This window comes from Dysidea avara, chromosome 8 (genome assembly GCF_963678975.1).
Source record: "Dysidea avara chromosome 8, odDysAvar1.4, whole genome shotgun sequence".
NCBI lineage: Eukaryota > Metazoa > Porifera > Demospongiae > Dictyoceratida > Dysideidae > Dysidea > Dysidea avara.
The window spans coordinates 11,550,109-11,569,724 of record NC_089279.1 but is presented as its reverse complement, the minus strand read 5'-3'; the positions used below and the strand labels follow the sequence as shown (position 1 = coordinate 11,569,724).

The 19,616-nt window shown below is 39.1% G+C and overlaps 1 protein-coding gene and 1 long non-coding RNA gene across 2 annotated transcripts; both read left to right on the top strand.

Annotated features, from left to right (window-relative positions):
• Positions 1-12,188: 12,188 nt before the first annotated feature.
• Positions 12,189-13,333, top strand: LOC136264332 (uncharacterized). Its single transcript, XR_010705076.1, has 2 exons — positions 12,189-12,356; positions 13,115-13,333. It is a non-coding gene; the product is annotated as an uncharacterized lncRNA (long non-coding RNA).
• Positions 13,334-14,889: 1,556 nt separating this feature from the next.
• LOC136264773 (uncharacterized) lies at positions 14,890-19,281 on the top strand. The gene is made up of 2 exons (XM_066059542.1): positions 14,890-16,970; positions 19,179-19,281. Exons 1-2 carry the CDS (start codon positions 14,890-14,892, stop codon positions 19,279-19,281), a joined length of 2,184 nt encoding a protein of 727 aa, XP_065915614.1.
• Positions 19,282-19,616: the final 335 nt, after the last annotated feature.

Here is a 19,616-nt window from a genome sequence, read left to right as displayed (position 1 = left end):
TGGTAGGTTAATGGTAAAAATTTTAATAACGACAATTCGGGTGAATTTGGTGCAAGACCAAGCAGCACCAAGAGTCATTATTAAAATTTTTACCATTAACCTACCATCACAGCCATTTCTTGGCCGCCACCTTGGATTTCACATCTTTTTTCACCATGACCTTTTGGGGGGCCACACCTTTTTTACAGCTTGGCTGTTCTGATTAGATATCACTTCTTTTTGTATTTGTATACTGCAAAGCTGGCCTATGGCTGGCTTTGGAGCTTTTTAACCCATCTGTTTTTTTTTCTTTACCACAGGAAGAAGAAAAGAACTTAAGAAGATGTTTAATACTTCAACTATTTTTGATTTTATTAGTAATTATACAACTTACATACATATATTTACAATGGCGGATCCAGGATGGGGAATTTGGGGCAAATCCCCCCCCTCACATTGTGGAGGAGCAAGCCATGCTTCTGATTAAAATAGCTACTAAACTTTTATGTCAGGCCAAGATCAGTTTATCAACTCATGAAAATATACACATTTTACTACAAATTTACCTGAAACAAAAGCGAAGAAAGCCAAATTAACTAAAATTGTCACGTCCGTACTAAGCGCCTCTAAAATAATTATCGTGTTGTAGTTGTTCAAGATATTCAGAGCCTTTTAAACAGCTTTTAGGACTTCACAACCATTTGAAAATGCCAAAATGGCAAAAATCAACAGTGAGACACTACTAAGAGGTGATTATTTGCTGCTTCAAAAATGCAGAGAATTTGGCTCACCCCAACCACCTACCCTATTTGTGCCCCTCCCCTTACCAGCTCCTGGATCCGCCCCTGATTTATTAAATGCCAATTATTCCCCAATGGATAATCTCTTTGCAGCTGATCTCTCTACTGGGTAACTTGAAATGTAGTTGAACTCTCTACAAGGTGACTTGTTTCTAGCTCATCTCTCTATAAAGTGGTTTGTTTGTAGCTGAACTCTCTGCAAGGTAATTTGATCGTAGCCAAGCTTTCTACAGGCTTCTTTCTAGCTAATCTCTATATAGGATAACTTGTTTGTAGTTGAACTCTCTACGTATACAGAGTGGGTTCTTTGGAACTGAACTCTCTACAAGGTGACTTCTTCTAGCTGATCTCTCTGCTGGGTGACTTTATCTAGCTGAACTCTCTACAGGGTGATTTGTTTGTAGCTGAACTCTCTACAGGGTGATATATTTGCAACTGAACTCTATAGGATGAATTGTTTGAAGCTGAACTCTCTACAGGATGGTTTCTTTGTAGCTGAACTCTCTACAAGGTTACTTGTTTCTAGCTGATTTCTCTATAAGGTGACTTCTTCTAGCTGATCTCTCTGCTGGATGACTTGTATATAGCTGAACCCTCTACAGGGTGATTTGTTTGCCACTGAACTCTCTACAAGGTGATTTGTTTGTAGCTGAAGTCTCTACTGGGTGACATTTTTCTAGCTGATCTCTCTATAGGGTGATTTGTTTGTAGCTCATCTCTCTACAGGGTAACTTGAACTCTCTACAGTGTGATTTACATGTAGCTGAACTCCCTACTACGTATATTCATTGTGTATAGTTTCAAGCTGATCTCTCTACAGGGTGTTTTGTTTGTAGCTGAACTTTTTACAGGGTGATATGTTTGTAGCTGAACTCTCTGCAGGGTGATTTTTTAAATAAATGAACTCTCTACAGGATGATTTGTTTGCAACTGAACTCTCTAGGTGACTTCTTCTAGCTGATCTCTCTACAGGGTGACTTGTTTCTAGCTTTTCTCTCTACTGGGTGACTTGTTTCAAGCTGATATCTCTACGGAGTAAATTATCTGTGGCTGAAATCTCTACAGGATGTTTTTTGTAGCTGAACTCTCTACAAAGTGACTTCTTCTAGCTGATCTCTCAACAGCATGATTTGTTTCTACTTAAATTGAATTCTGTACAGGGTTATCTGTACATAGCTGAACTCTCTACAGGTTGATATGTTTGTAGCTGAACTCTTTACAGGGTGATTTGTTTGCAGCTGAACTCACTGCAGGATGATTTTTTTGTAAATAAACTCTCTGCAAGATTTGTTTGTAACTGAACTCTCCACAAGGTGACTTCTTCTAGCTGATCTCTCTACAGGGTGACATGTTTCTAGCTGATCCATCTATAGGGTGACTTGTTTCCAGCTGGACTCTGTACAGGATGGTCCCTTTGTAGCTGAACTCTCTCCAGGGTGGTTTATTTGTAGCTGAACTCTCTACAGGGTGGTTTATTTGTAGCTGAACTTTCTACAAGGTGACTTCTTCTAGCTGATCTCTGTAACTTGTTTCTAGCTGATCTCCCTACGAGGTGATTTGGCTGTAGCTGAACTCTCTTATGGTTTGTAGCTGAACTCTCTACAAGGTACTTGTTTGTAGTCAACATCCCTGCTTGGTGATTTGTTTGTAGCCGAACTCTTTACAGGGTGATTTTTTGTAGCTAAGCTCTCTACAGGGTGATTTGTTTGTAGCTGAACCCTCTGCAGGGTGTGATTTGGTACTAGCTGAACTCTTTAAAGGGTAGTTTCTTTGTGTCTGAACTCTACTTCTTTTAGCTGATCTCTCTACAGGGTGACTTGCTTGTTTGTAGCTCGTTTCCTCTCCAGGGTGATTTGTTCATAGCTGAACTCTCTACAGGGTAGTTTTTTGTAGCTGAACTCTCTACAAAGTGACTTCTTCTAGCTGATCTCTCAACAGCATGCCTTGTTTCTACCTGAACTCTCTACACGGTGATCTGTTTGTAGCTGAGCTCTCTACAGGGTGACTTGTTTCTAGCTGATCTCTCTATAGAGTGACTAGCTTGTTTCTAGCTGAACTCTGTACAGGATGGTTCATTGTAACTGAACTCTGTACAGGGTGGTTTATTATTTGTAGCTGAACTCTCTACAAGGTGACTTCTTTTAGTTGATCTCTGTAACTTGTTTCTCTCTACAGGGTGATTTGTTTCTAGCTGAACTCTCTACAATGTGATTTGTTTGTAGCTGAACTCACTGCAGGGTGATTTGTTTATAGCTGAACTCTCTACAAGGTGACGTCTTCTAGCTGTGAACTCTCTCTTGTTTCTAGCTGATCTCTCTATAGAGTAACTTGTTTGTATAGCTGAATTCTTTACAGGGTGGTTTTTGGTTGCAGAGTTCTCTACATGGTGACTTGTTTGTAGCTGAATTCTGTAGAGTGTGACTTGTTTGTAGCTGAACTCTCTACAGGGTGCATGACTTGTTTATAGCTGACTCTCTTCAGTGTGACTTGTAATGTTCTGAATCTCTACAGCGATATAGTGGGGCGGCTAAGTCATATGATTGTTCACTTTGTGATAAAAGCACGAAATTTGGTGTGGTGACTTTACTTCATGCATTTTCATTTTAGGATGGGTACCATTAAAAATTACAATGGTAAACCCACCATTATTAACATTTTTGAAAAGCTTTGAACCAAGGAAACCTTACAAACATACACTTCTTAGCTCTACATGCATACAACATATAAATGAACATGAAAACACATGTTTGTGTGTAGCAAGAATATGTTTATAGTAAATTGCTTGTATTTTTCAGTATAATCATGACCACACACTGTATGGACCATTATAAAAAGAGCTGCACTTTACCTGAAATGCATCGCAACCAAAATTTTAACAAATACATTGATACTCTGAACTGATTAACACCATATTTTTTGTTGTTGTGGATCACTGTATAGTAGGGTCCACAAAGGTTTGGGTATGGCCCATGAAAATACATCACTCAAAAACCACCCTCACTTTTCCCTGACGAGGAGGAGGTAGTATTGGCTAGGTAAAACTATATAAACCTAAAATAGCCTTCAGATCAACCTGAAACGCTTTCAACAAGTTGCTATGGAATTTTAAAATAAATACATTAAACAGAATTTTCTAGTGAATAACTGACTAACTGATGCCTTCAGACAAGCATAACTCGATAATGGCTAAGGCTACTGGCTTGATTTTTTCACTATTCAAGTTGTACGTACAATGTATTCTTTATGGACTTACCAGTGTCCTCCTTTGTGTCCCATTCATCTTGCTGACAGTGCAAGGTGTTGATTCAGAGGTAGTGTGAGATGGTTTCCCTTCATAATGGAAATCGTCCATATTTTCCATAGTAGCTATTTTAATTGCAGAGGTGCTTTTCAAACAGATCTTGATTCATAATGCTGTGTAACAGGTTGAACATAGCTGACAATGAAGCATAATAGATACTTCACTTTTCAGACAACAATTTATAGCTGGACCATTCCTTCTTTTGATGCGATATAGGAATTTTAAATTTGAGTAGGGACCACAGTAGAAAGAAAAGGTAATGAAACAAGGGGGGTTGCCTATGCATATAACCATACTAGTGTAAATTTATTCCTACTTTATAGTATGTTAACGTTGAGCTGAATCCTCAAAAACATTTAATAACTCATGGTGCAATTACACACTAACTTGAAATTTGGCTCATTTGTAGTACTGCTTGACCCACTAAAATTATTTTAAAATTTTTTGTTCAAATGTTTGACATAATATTTACAACCAATCAAAATGTTCACAATACATTTCCTATGGGGAATCCATATAAGTACAGTGTCCATTATAGCCCTTTCCCGAACTTGTAATGGAGCCAAACTGTACATGTCTGTTGTTGACACCTTTGTTGTTACCAATAATCACCTGGTTGGCTGAAATGTTAACTCTATTGAGAAAAAATCCACTTTTAATTTTTAGCTGTTTTTCAGGATTCAGCTCAACGTGAACATACTATAGTTGTTTCAGGGTAGCTTTAGCTATAACCATGACTAAAGTAGGGATAAATTTGCACTAGTATGGTTACATGTATAGGCAACCTCCCTTGTTTCATTGCTTTTTCTTTCTACTGTGGTCCCTACTCAAATTTAAAATTGCTAATTTTTCTACTGATCTACTTGTGTTAATTATGGATGCTGGCTACCAGCACACATTCAAGATATGGGAGTACTAGTGTTCAGCGATCAACACATAATAGAATAGCACAGAGTAATATATAGTGCAACTTATGGAGATGGATTGCTTGAATAAAATCAATTTGTGGATGATGGAAAATCTGTTCTAGGCACCATGAGCAAGTTCTGCACTACCAACCACCTTTTGAAAAATAGGTTAATACTACTTCTATTAAGCTGGGTAATGCAAAGGAGATGCTAGACCCCAAGGATTATTTTAAATGAAGATGCAGTCAAATTATTTTTATGCTAAACAATTAGGCACAGAGGCAAACTCACTATTACCGCATAACTTGTTTCACTCAATAATTGGAGCCAAAACACTGTTTAAAACAGCAGCACTCAAAAAAGATTGTCAACTCTCTGCTAGGTTATTTACTGTATGGTAGTGAAGAGAATCAGCTTTTAAATTAGAAATACTTTAAAGCCTCACAAAAGTTGTCCTGTACTTTCTCCATCGATCATCTGGCTTAAGCTTACCAAATCCTTGCATTAGGTAATGAGTCAAGTCTGATCTGCTGTTGGTAATATCAAGATATTCTGAAATATGCGGACAACAATCTGATGCCATTTTTGGATCCCAATTTGTTTGCAGATGTTGAGAGGCTAGACATTGTATTGGATCTTTATTCTTCAAACAATAGGTTCATAAGACTGGGGGAGGTTCCAGAAGATGTGTGTTAAATAACATAATTACCTAGAACTGGTCTACCTTTTGAGTAACAATAATACGAAAAAGAAGAGAAATATCTTTGATATGTATATTTCTCCAAACAGAAAATGTAGACATTAACCACAAAGTAATTTAATAGCTAGCTACCACTCATCTTAACAGAGATCTTTCAATGAGCAAAGCTAGCACTGAATTGAAGGCAGAAAATGAACCTTGGAATCATGAAGTAACTAATACTACACTGTTAATTCCTGCTGCTCATGCTACAAGACATGGTCCACTAAATATGGACAGTGATGTTCTAGTTTAGTAATTGTCCCAGCAAACGATTTGGGTTTGACAGAGGAATGGGAGACCTTTTGAAGTTGCAACAAAACAAAGGAAGCAATCCATTTTCAGACATTTTCCATCCCCATTCTATTCAAGAAGAAATGTAACTTCTTGTTAAGTAAATTCAGTGCTTGTCCCCAGGTCCCCATATACAGGTATGATATTTCACTTCATAAACTGCATCCATTGTAGCAAACAATTTATGTAAATTAATGTACGTGTGTACTGATCTATCACTTTTGAAATGATACTGCCCTATCAATGGTATTTAATGGTTTATTTTTATTGTAAATTATATTTGGGTTGTACCCATCCTGCAATGATTCAGAATGCCTTACTCTACATCTCCACCAAATTCCATGCTTTTATCACAAAGTGAACGTTCCTCTTTATTTTTGAGGCTTATCCGCTGCACTAATACATTTGTAGCTGAACTCTCTACAGGGTGACTTGGCTTGTAGCTGAACTGTCTATAAAATTAACTGTTTGCAGCTGAACCCTACAGAATAACTTGTAGTGTAATAGAAATTTCTATAATGGAGTAAGTCATATACGTAACTGAGTGCTCTATTAGGGTGACTGTTCTATTAGAGTAGCTCGATCTCGCATTTGCTACACGTAGTTGGCTTTCAAATCATAACTCAATGGCTTGTACTCCGATTCTTCTGTACTACTGCAAGGAATCTCTACGATTATTATTCCAGCCACATACCGATTTTCAGCTCATTGCTCTAAGAGAGAGAGAGATAAACGTCATAATAATTGACAATTACATGAACAAATAATTTCAAGGAGTCAGGAGTCCAGTCTCAGGGTTACTAAGTTATTACTAAAAAGTATGGAGCCCTGGCAAGACCAAAAAAAAGAGAAGTAAACTGCATACAAAACTAAACAATTATACATGGCTTCTCAACAGGTAAACAGATCAACTACATCCCAAGTAGTGGAAGCACGGGAGTTAAAGATCCTGTATAAACAGGAGATTGCAACACGAGCTGCCTGCTGAAGAATACAATGAATAGTATTCTTCGGTAGATGGCATACATTGCTTAGTTTAGAGACAGTCTGTGGCATGAAATGGCCCAAACAGCCAACCTCAATTGTCACAAGATTAACTGAAAATCCAACCTGTTGAAGGTCAGTCAGTAATGAACCATAGCGATCTTCTTTACGGTTCCTTGCAGCTAAAAGGTGATGTTCAGTATTAGTAACTACACAGAGTTCTAATAATGCGATGGAATCTGTGGAAACTACCACAAGGTCAGGTCTGCTTAAAGTAGATGTAATATGAGGTGGAATAGTACTTGGGGGACTAACACTTGCCTGATAGCCGGGAAGATCTGCATAAATCTTATAACATGGTGGTAAATCCTTCTTAAAGTTGCGAACAAGAACCGAGTCATGACGCCAAGTGTATCTGCCTTGATCAAGTGCAATGGAACAACCAGTTAAAATATGGTTAGTTGTTGGTTGAGTACAGTGACAAAGGGTACAAACTGGACTAGTGATTACATTCCAGCGAGCCAGATTCATAGGTGTTGGTAAGGTGTCACAACCGGCACGCAATAAGAAAGAAAGTTGCTTTTCAGGTAAACCATACATTAATTTCTTCCACAAGTGACAATTTTGTTCTAGGGCAACTATATCCAGGAATTTATTGTGTACAGTCAATGGTTCAAGAGTGGAATTCCAATAGCAAACATGAGAGGATCGTAAACTGGTACGAGCCTTGCTTTTAAATGTAGAGGAATGGATGTTAGAAACTGAAGATTTAGCAGCAGAAAGAACATCAAAAACAACATCTGGTGCATCCTGAAAGACATTAGACAAGAGAGAATGCCACAATTCAACAATAATTGGGTCAACAGAGCATCCAACAGCCAGGATATAAGATAGTTTAGCAGATTCCTTCAGATAAGGCAAAAAAGGAAGGTCTAAAACATCAGTATGGAAAACAGCTCCAGGAGTGCAATTACGAGGTAAATTTAGCCACTGTTTCACAAACCTCAGCACAGATGATTGAGCAGATTGAATGGATGACACTGTAAGCCTCTCCACAGCAATATGAAAGTGAAGTAAAGATGTAACAAAGTTTTTAAGGATCCACACTTTGTATTCCCCTCTAATAGAACAGTTGTCAATACACTGGAGATACAATAAGATTTGCTGTTTGATGTTGTCAGAGGCCAGCTTACAAGTAGCAGTGGGAGAAATACCAATTGTCTTGCCTAGAAATTTCATACAGTTATACTACAGATATTGATAGTATTACCAGTAGACATTGAGAACTCTGTAGTGGGCACGACATGATGGCCGTTAGAATGAAGGTATACGCATTTGGGAGGTTGAAACTCAAAGCAGATGTCAGCAGCTTTAAGCACTAATGAAGTAAGAGCTTGTTGATACAAGTCAACTTTACTAGAAATGACAGTCAAATCATCAGCAAAACCTTTTGCTTTGTGAACATTGGAGGAACAAGTCTTTGGTTCAGCAAAAGCTGCCCTAACAGAAGCTGAAGGTTGGGTGTTAATCGGTTTATCGACTCGAAAGTTCTTACGGTAATGTCCAGCAAAACACCACTCAATAGTATGTAAATCAACTGACGCTCTATATCACTGTTGTCATAATGTAAACTACAGGAACCATCACAATGATAGGAGGTGACATTAGCTCTGTACCGACCAGCAGGAAATCAGACCAAAAAACATAAATAGGTACACCAGGCGAGGTAAATCAGTTGAATGGGGAGCAAATAACTGAGCAGAGTACCCACAATGTTCTGACTTTGAAAGGAAAACAAACAATGGATTGATAGCTAGGTTAAACAAAAGGAGAGACAGTGGATCTCCCTGGAACACTCCCCTATTAATTTGGAATATTGTTGTGTTCCAATCAGCTGTGGAAACATAGGCACAGAGATGAGAATAGCAAATGATAATATATGAAATAAAAGCAGACGGTAGCTCCAAGTATTGTAGAATATCGAAAAGGTACTGATGGCAAACTGAATCAAAAGCATTTTTCAGGTCCAGAAAAGACATAATAATGGGCTTCTTGGAAGACCTAGCATTGGCTAACAGGGAGTCAATACTAAAGATGTGTTCCACTGTGCCGTTGATTCCAAAAGAAAACCTTTTTGGATGGAAGAATCAAGCAATTTGTTTGTTAAAACAAACTTCTCTAAGCGTAGTGATAATATACGATGAAAAAGTTTCCCAATTACTGATGTTAACGTAATAGGGCAGAAATTCTTAGGAAGGCTAGCATCACCTTTCTTATACAGTAATATGGTTTTGCCCTGACACCATGATGCAGGAGCAGAATGAGATTGTAAAAGAATCTTGGAGTACAGAGTAGCTAGAAAGTTGTGACAAATGGGAAGTTTTTTCAAATGAAAATAAGTGATTCCATCAGGACCTGGAGCAGACGACAATGAACATTTTTTCAAAACTTGCTTGACTTCACTTGGACGAATAGGAGACATATCAAACTCAGATGTAAGATCTGGGAATCGCCAAACTTCAGAAATCCAATCAGGAAGGCCATGATATGAGGCTGGGCTTGACATCACAGACTCAAAGTATTGTAAACATGTCTGTGCAAAAAAATCAGGAGCGGTTTTATCAGGTGGATGACAAGCTTCCTGAGCAAACTTCCACGGGTTTTTACGAAAAGACTTCTCTTGTCTAGCAGCGCAGTAGAACGATGTAGGCATCTCTTTTGGTAGCACGCAGAATCTTGTTGTGTAAATGCACAGCAGTCATAAGTTGGTTGGAACCACAGCATCTCAAATCACTTTTTAACCGTTGAAGATGTTCAGTCAGACGAATGATGGCTCGGTCTCGATGTGGTCCAGGTAGAGAATCTTCTGTCAAAATGCCAGAATTACGAAGGTGAGCACCAATTAGATTCGAAAAAGTCGAAGCCGCTTCATTAGTTGATATGGCACCACATGCAGTTCAGTGCTTCTCGTACTGGTGACATTAACGAAAACAGTTCTTCATCAATTACAGGCCAGTCAAACGCAGCTCGAGCTCACGGGTTGCGAAGAGGAGTTTCTGGGAGCTACGAACATGATCAAATACGCCTCTATCTCAAGCGGTTTTCCTGGTAGGCATGAAATTATTGGTAATTTTATTCACGAATCTCGATCGCGTAATTGTTACACACCTTCGGTTTCGTCTCTTATCTCCATGATCTTAATTTCGATTGTTTTCAAACCACCAAAAGGCACTCCTACAATGGTTGATCTATCCACAAACCGATTTTCAACTCATTCTATGAAGCGGTTTACCCTGTAGTAGAGATTTCCAACTAAATTAAATAATTAACATTCCATGCATTCATTGGTATGACAAATATTGTGCTATTTTTCAGGGTCATTTTAGCGCAAACCCCACCCCAATTGGTGGTTCCTATCAAAAGATATAAGCAAAGAGGTTGACAGTGTGATGATTTTTGTGTACAGTGTTTTCAATGCTTTTTACATATATCGCATGGCACCAAACACAATATTCAAAGTGTCATAAATCTAGATAGGAAACTAATAATGACATGAAATTTTCACCGCATAACTATTTTATGGAGAACAGCATATGAGCTAGGTAAAACCTCTCAAGAGTCACCACTTCTTTGTAGTGATTCACAAATAAAACTGTGTGTATTATGTAATACTAAGTATATACCAGTACCTAATGCATTTTCAACTAGAAAAATCAGTAATATTATATAACATGGTAAGTAATGGCATCACAAGTTACAATTAACAAGTACTTCGGAAACATGGCAATCAGATGACACAATGTAACACCAATATTATTATTAAAATAGATTTGTTTGGACACTGTTCAGCTTTACAAAATAATTTTGTCACATTGTAAGCACTAAGGATAGTAATTGGGAAGCAATAAAACCCGGAATACGGAACAGCGGAATAACGGAATAAGCGAAAATTACATTCTTAATATTTTACTACTATATATACAGTCTATAGCATTTATACAATACTCACCTCGTAGCAATTCCACAGAGAATCACTAAGGCGATCCTCAGGGCGATCTTTAAATAGAACTAGCACAAAACTAACCACTCTAGAATAATCTAACTAAGCTAAAATACTTTCTAATACACTTTACTACAAAATCGCTACAACACTATAAGTTCTTTCTGCTACAGCTACTTATACCAGCCATCACACACGAGTAACTGCCCGAATTTATTACTGACAACATTCCATCCTAAGAAATCTTCTCTGAAATAATCTACTTTGGCTAACCTGTTAGTTATCCATCGCCAAACAAGCTTAATGTAAATTCAAAAGGTTAAGTGCTGTATTTAGCTGACATCACTTTGTGCAGCTTGATTCTAATAAATTCGGGCAGTTACTCGTGTGTGATGGCTGGTATAAGTAGCTGTAGCAGAAAGAACTTATAGTGTTGTAGCGATTTTGTAGTAAAGTGTATTAGAAAGTATTTTAGCTTAGTTAGATTATTCTAGAGTGGTTAGTTTTGTGCTAGTTCTATTTAAAGATCGCCCTGAGGATCGCCTTAGTGATTCTCTGTGGAATTGCTACGAGGTGAGTATTGTATAAATGCTATGGACTGTATATATAATAGTAAAATATTAAGAATGTAATTTTCGGTTATTCCGCTGTTCCGTTATTCCGTATTCCGGGTTTTATTGCTTCCCGATAGTAATTATTATATAACATAATGACATCACTATACTACAAAGAGAAATTATAAATAGTTTCTGACCAAAATTACAATCACTGAAGCTGCTATAAAATGGATCAAAACAGCAGTAAATACATCAGAATACAACATCAGGTAGGTGTGAAGCCATGTAAGATTGGTATCACATGCCAGTCTCCACTTTTCAAAGATTATGCTCAACCTTGAACCCTATAGACTATTGCAATTCCGCGCAAGACAACAAACTGCTCACCTTCAAACTATACTTGCATCGATGCAGAAGGATGCCTTGAAGCCCAGGGTGATTGTAATGCTGAACTCTGAACAGTGAGATGGCGGTTTACATTTAACGGAGTGGCTATTCGCACGGTCACGTACTAATAGCTTCGTGCTATTCGCACGGCAGTCACGTGATGTTATTATTTTACGGATAGTACACGGTTCATTCATCTCCGAAAACTACACGTGACTTTGAGCGGGATTTTTTTTTTCTGGACCTTTCTCTGTAGTCTTTCGTTACATGCCCGATGTTTTGTATAGGAGACGAGTTCGAGAGTTACGATGATCTTAAGGAGACAGTCTCTACCTTTGAAAGAACGGAATTCGTCCAATTAAACGTTCATCGATCAAGATTCAGCAGCAAAACGTGCACCATCGAAGGTATACAATGAAGATTTGAGATATAGAGAAATAGATTTTCTTTGTACACACGGAGGAAATGTTCGGACTTTTTTTTCCCGGGCTGGATGTAATGCCCTTTCCTACCACCCCCAGCACAAGAGGCAAACGTGCTGGACAAGAACTGAAAAGCGGGACATCTAAAGTCCCTAGGGCCCTTTGTTCGGACTGCATTTAAGGGTGAACGACCGTGGGAGATACAGGGAGAGGGCCAAGGTAGCATACCAAGATCGAGATATTCTACTGAATAGAGCAGTCACTCTAATAAAGCTGTCATAGTATTAGAACAGTGTGTAGCGAGCTTCTTAAGGATTTTTATGTTCTTTTTCAGGCAGTGATAAATGCATAGTTGCATGTTAGGGTGGGCAGCTATATTGTCAGCAGGCTGTGACCTTTTTTCAGTGGTCTCGCCCCTGGTGTGTGTCACTTGCTATCACATTATAGGCTCAATTGTCTTGACATTGTGATTTGACAATTAATGCCCAGTGAATCCTGGTGCTGCTGACTCTTGCTTGTCAGGTATTACAGAAAATTTTTCAAATTTTAGAATCAAATTCTGTCCATTGTCATGCTTCCTCAGAGTTGTAGACCCCCTAACCACAGTTCAAAAACTAAACAAAGGGATGCTACTTGTTCTACTGGAGGAACAATGAAAGTGATGTATGTGATGGAATTAAGGTAAAATTCAGCCTTGTCTATGCTTGTATGCTACTGAATGATAAATTTCTTTGTTACTGTAGGATGGCATCACTCTTGTGTTCGCATCACTTTGGAAGAGGCCAAGAGAATAAATGATGTTGGAGAAATGTGGTTTTGTAACTATAAGGGATGCGAGGATGCATTTGGCAACTCGGACTGCATGACTCCTATTGGATTATTTTTATCCAATCAATCTGCTACTTTACAGTATGTGGTATTTTGTAAATCTCTACTTATTACCATATCAGTTTATATACTCTAACTAACTGATTATGAACTTCATGACAGCATGCATTTTACCATTCATGTAGTTGGGTAGCTATTTAAAATAGAGACATGCTTGCATGTTTTACAACGATGGCTATAATATGTAAATACACAACCCACAGCTAGCAGTCCATAGCAGGGAAAATGCATGTGCATGCATGGTGTATCACGACCAAATTTGGTGACGTATCCATTATACTTCCCGCATGCACGTACACACCCAGAAGATGTATGCCATAGTAAAGGATCTATATGTGTACACACATGCCAACTGCATCTCTTAGTAATACACCTATCAATGTTAGGCCCCTACCCCCCAGTACGGGCCATGTGGGGACAAGGTGGGGATTTGACACCCTGCAAGAGCAATAACCCCACTACTGGGGCCTAAATGTTTGTCTAATCCCCTACCTACCCCCTATATTCCCCGAGGTATTCCCCCACTCCATGATCAGTTCTGCCATGCCTGCAGACAATACACGTTAAGGTTTGGCTACGGGTCAACGTCACGTGATTTAACTAAATATAGCTACACAATTCGATTGAAAAATGCTTGTATCAAAAGCCCCACTACTGGGGGTAACTTTGTAGGTGAACCCCCCATATAAACCCCCTATGGATCCCGTACTGGGGGTTACAATTGATAGGCGCATAACCGTGCGAATAGCTCTGAACGAGGCTCTGTGCTATTCGCACGGTCACGTACGAATAGCTCCGTGCTATTTGCACGTGACCGTGCCCAGATGGTAGCTCAAAGAGATTCCTCCTCGCAACCCGCGACCCGAGCACAATTTGACTGGCCTTTGATTGACGAAGAATTGTTTTCAATGATATTCCCGCTCCGGGAGGCTCTCAACAGCGACGCGATATCTACGGATGAAGCTGCTTCAGCTCTTTCATCTCTAATTGGTCACACACGTCTAGCTTCTGGAAACAAGCTACTCCAAACAAGATCACCTGACAATTCCACTAGTAACTTTTATTTTAACCGGCTTCCTCGCATCTGGAATGCCCTTCCCGTTATCAACTACCAGGACAACCCACTCAAGATAAAGGCCAAACTTTTAGATTATCTGTGGAATCATTTCACTGCCAATTTCACCTCCAACAACACCTGCTCTTTTTCATTTCTATGTCCATGCTCAAAGTGTTCAAAGATCCCTCACCAACCTAACTTCAACTCCCTTTAACTGTTAACTTCCCCCCCTTTTAAGTAATCTTAGACTAGTAAGTAAACTTTGTAGCTAATCACTGCTACAATTTAGCTTCCGGCCACTGACACAGGATGTCAGTGGACCATCAATGTGCTGCCATATGTCCCAATTGTATCATACCAACATCTGCAACTTGTATGTATGTAGGTATATGTACACTGTAAAGTTTATTATTATTATTATTATTATTATTAATTGAAGCACACCTAGGAGACTCTGGCGTTTTACCGCAACATTCCTACTCAGGTCCGCACCGGGACAGAGCCATTATTCGGCTAACAGAACGCCTTCGTCGCCTGAAGAATGATCTAAGACGATCTCATTCTGCGGAATTCATGACTTCTGTGCGTCTGCACTCCAAGGCTATTCGTGAGGCTAGAAAAGTTACATCTCGACGTTCCACCAAGAGCCAAGAACAATCATTTCGCAAGAATCCTTGGAAATTTGCTCAGTCCATTTGCAGACCACCTCAAAAGGTAGATCCTGCTTTCTCAGCAGACCAATGCTTTCAATACTTTGAATCTATAACTTCTACACCGTCTCAATATAATGGCTTTCCGGATTGGATTCATGAGGTATGGTCAGTTCCAAATCATGATTATGAATTTGATATGTCCCCAATCCGTCCTTGTGAAGTAAAGTGTGCTCTGAAGAAGTGTTCTTCATCTGCTCCAGGAAATGATAAGATCACTTACTTTCATCTGAAGAAACTACCTAGTTGTCATTTATTTTTGGCAACCTTATACTCCAAGATACTACTACATTCCCACTCCGCTCCTCAGTGTTGGTGCCAAGGAAAAACCATATTACTCTATAAGAAAGGGGATCCAAACTATCCCAAGAACTTTCGTCCCATCACATTGACCTCAGTCTTTGGCAAGCTATTTCATCGATTACTGTCTCTCCGTTTGGAGAAGTTCGCTTTGAACAACAAATTGTTAGACCCCTCACTCCAGAAAGGCTTTCTCTATGGAGTGAACGGCACTATGGAACATATATTCAGTATTGAATCACTATTGGAGAATGCCAGAGCTACTACGAATCCTATTGTTATGTCATTTCTTGACCTGAGGAATGCCTTTGGGTCAGTATGTCATCAATACCTCTTTGATATCTTATATTACATCAAGGTGCCTTCTCCTGTTATTTCGTACATTACTAGCTGTTATTCAAAATTGTCAGCATATGTGTCTACCAAGAACTGGAACACGTCAGTATTTTCTATTCAACGAGGAGTTTTCCAGGGTGATACTTTATCACCTTTGTTATTCAACTTAGCCATTAATCCGTTATTAGCTTATCTCTCCACATCAGAGTATTGTGGCTACTCTGCTCAACTACAGGCTGCCAACTCTGTTGGGCTGCCTCCTGTTGAGACTGCAATCTATGTGCTATGGTCTGATTCCTCGGATGATTCACCATCTGGTTGGTACAGAGCAATCGTGACCTCTTATCATTGTGATGGCTCCTGTGATCTAGTTTATGATAATGGTGATAGTGAGCAGTCTGTGGATCTTCACACTGTGGAATGGTGCTATGCAGGCAGATATCGCAAAGTTTATCGCTCTGATAAACCTAATACCCAACCATCAACCTCTACTAGTGCAGCTGCTGCTCTACCTAAGATTTGTTATTCATCAATGCATAGAGCAAAGGGTTTTGCTGATGACTTGACTGTCATCTCCAAAGATGTCAAGTCTCATCAGCAGGCTTTATCATCACTTGTCCTAAAGGCAATAGACATATGTTTTGAATTTCAACCTCCAAAGTGTATTTCCCTTTACTTTAATGGTCATCGTATGCTTTCCTCTACTGTATTTTCAATGGCAGCTGGGAATACCATTAATATCTGTAATGTGGATTGTACTAAGTTTCTGGGTCGCACTATTGGTGTTTCTCCAACTATTGCTCGATCGGTAGCTTCTGCTAACATGAAGCAACAAATTTTACAATTTTTACAATCCATCGATAAGTGTTCTGTTCGGGGAGAATATAAGATATGGATCTTAAAAAACTTTGTGTCTTCTGTTCTACATTTTCATTTAGCTGTTGAGAGGCTTACCGTGTCTTCTATTATTTCAGCACAGTCATCAGTATTGAAATTTGTGAAAAATTGGTTGAACCTCCCCAGAAATTGTACTCCTGGAACTGTTTTCCACCCGGATGTGTTGGATCTCCCCTTTTTACCACACCTGAAGCAATCAGCCAAACTTTCATACATTCTGGCTATTGAACGGTCAGTTGATCCACTGATTATAGAGCTGCGACATTCTATTTTAGCTAACAGATCCGATATCTCTTCCACTGTCCTTGACTGTTTATCTGCTGCTAAGGCTTCAGTTGCCAACATTCACTCTGCAACTTTCAAGAACCATGCTCGCCACAACTTACGCTCTGCTCACATTGAATATTGGAAGTCAAAACTGGAACCATTAACTGTTCAAAATAAATTTTTAGATATTGTAACTCTGGAGCAAGCTTGCCCTCTGTGGAAGAGACTGATGTATGGCCTCCCTGAAAAACAGCTGTCCTTCCTGCTACGTGCTGGTTGTGACACTCTACCAACCCCTATGAACCTGGCCAGATGGAACATCATTACTGACCCTAGATGTGCTCTTTGTCAAGCTCCTCAACCCACAACAAACCATATTTTGACTGGCTGTCCTGCTGCTCTAGATCAAGGCAGGTATACCTGGAGACATGATTCAGTTTTACAGGTCCTTGTTCATGGGCTCCAACAGCATTTACCTGAAACATTCAAACTTTACGCTGACCTTCCTGGTTATCTAGCTAGTTCCAGCCCCCCTAGTACCATCCCAACCAATCTTTCCTCCACCCTCAGCAGGCCTGACTTGGTATTGGTTTCTAATGATTCCATTTGTTTGTTCGAATTGACAGTACCAACTAATACCCAGCAACATCTTCTTGCTGCTAGAGCTAGAAAGGAAGATCGATATAGCTCCTTGCAATATGACCTCCAGCTTTCTGGGTTAACTGTCAATCTTGTTCCAATTGAAATTGGTTGTTTAGGCCACTTTTTGCCAGAAACAATTGCTCAAATGGCTACTGCTTGTGAAGTGCCAAAGAAAACCATAAGATCCTTGTTTGAGCAGGCAGCTCGCATTGCTGTGTCCTGTTCTTACAGAATTTTTAATTCTAGAGCCTCCCCGGGCTGGGATCTTTTAGACCACCTTAGGTAAACTTTAAGTATTACATATATGTAGATAAAGTTTTTTTTTTTTTTTTTTTTTTTGTGTATTGTAATTTAATTTACCTTTAGTTAATGTAAGTCTTGCCAGGGCTCCTGTACTGATCCATCAGCACATGGTACCCCTGTGTCTAGGCCCCTGTATGCTTGTAGTGTATATTTTGTCTTAATCATTAAGACGTTTATTCTCTCTCTATGCTATTCACACGTGACCGTGCGAATAGCAACTGCCAACATTTAAAAGGCAGGGGGGTGAAAGGGCCACATTTTCGTCGTAATCCAACGTAAATCGTCCTCCAATCAACGGAAAATTGAAATCAGCATATACGGTTTGCCCAGGAACACTTCTCATCTGCCACAGATTCACGCAGAAACACTCGGAAACTTTGGCTCTAACCAGTGCCGTATTCTTCCAATTAGAATTACGTACGCAATTATTTGTATGGGGATTTTTATTTCTCAAACTTTGATTTGACATATTTCAATAAATACCGCATGGATTTTAATCCAGTAAAGTGCATTACGAAGTACGAAGCGCTGACCACGATTAACTGGAACGTCAGCTTGTGAAACATTTACTGAAGGTGTGTAATTTAAGTAGCAAAAATATGTATGAAAAATTGATTGGTTGGAAATCGCTACCTGTAGGCGTGACAACAAATCGATCTTGTTTTACGCGAATAATCGGTCATACCTCCTGAGCCATTCATCTCATTTGCACTAAATTTGAGGCTATAATTCGCCGTTGGACTGCCTTTATATGTGCCAAATTTCAAGGTGATCTGATTGCGCGTTTGTGTTTTATAGCAATTTTTCAAAGTGTGCAAAAAGGTGTGAAAATCGCGTTTTCTTTCTTCCTGTCAATATACTCACGGTGTGGCGCGCCAGATTCTTGAGCCGCACGAGACATTACCGTGTGTCTTGATAGAACAGCCATTCGGTACAATTTTGATTTCAAATATAATGCTAGCTATATGTAAACGTAAAACCAGCGTTTCCTCACCCCTGGCGAAGAAAATCTATGATATCATTGGTGCAATGCTCATGCACTGAACTACTAACTATGTTTATCCGCTTTTCATTAGAAGAGATTTGATAGGTCTGCATACAGCTTTAATGTGACTGATTGGCCTATTATACGGAGCAAGCGATTATAATTTCCAATCGATATGCGCCGTGTGGAGAAAAATCGGTCTGGCCACGCGAGACTAGACTTTCAGACTTTCACCAGAAAAGTAGTGACGGTCACTTGGTAGTTTTTACTGTGTGTACTTATTTATTTAAGCTTTATGGTGTAAAAATCACCAAAGGTCTGTTGGTAGCAACCAACAGCCATAAAATACGTACAATTAATACTAACTACTTAAGTAATTACATAGTTACATAGTTAAGATTATAAGTGATTAAAATTGGTAGTTGGAGGTTTAGTTTGGTGACTTCTGGAGCATGGACACAAGTAATGCAGAGTGCAGTTGTTGTTTTCATCAAAGTTAGTCAGGAAATGGTCCCACAGATATGATTTCAGTTTAGATTTCAGGAAACAAACTGACATGTTTAGGTCTAGAATTGGTATGGCATCCCACAGGGATGGTAAACGATGAAAATAAGAATGTCGCGATATGTTGTTAAGATGTTGAGGTAATAAGAGTTTGTTGCTGGAGCCTGATCTAGTATTGGTAGAATCGAAAGTGATGTAGTTATTGATGTTGAACTGATTAGTTGGTGATTTGATAGATTTAATAGCAAACAGTATGTCTTGAAGTTCAAATATGTACATTAAAGGAAGGAGCCTCAGATTTATCAAACTGTCTTTGTAACAACTAGTGTAATCATTCAAGATGTATTTAGTGGCAC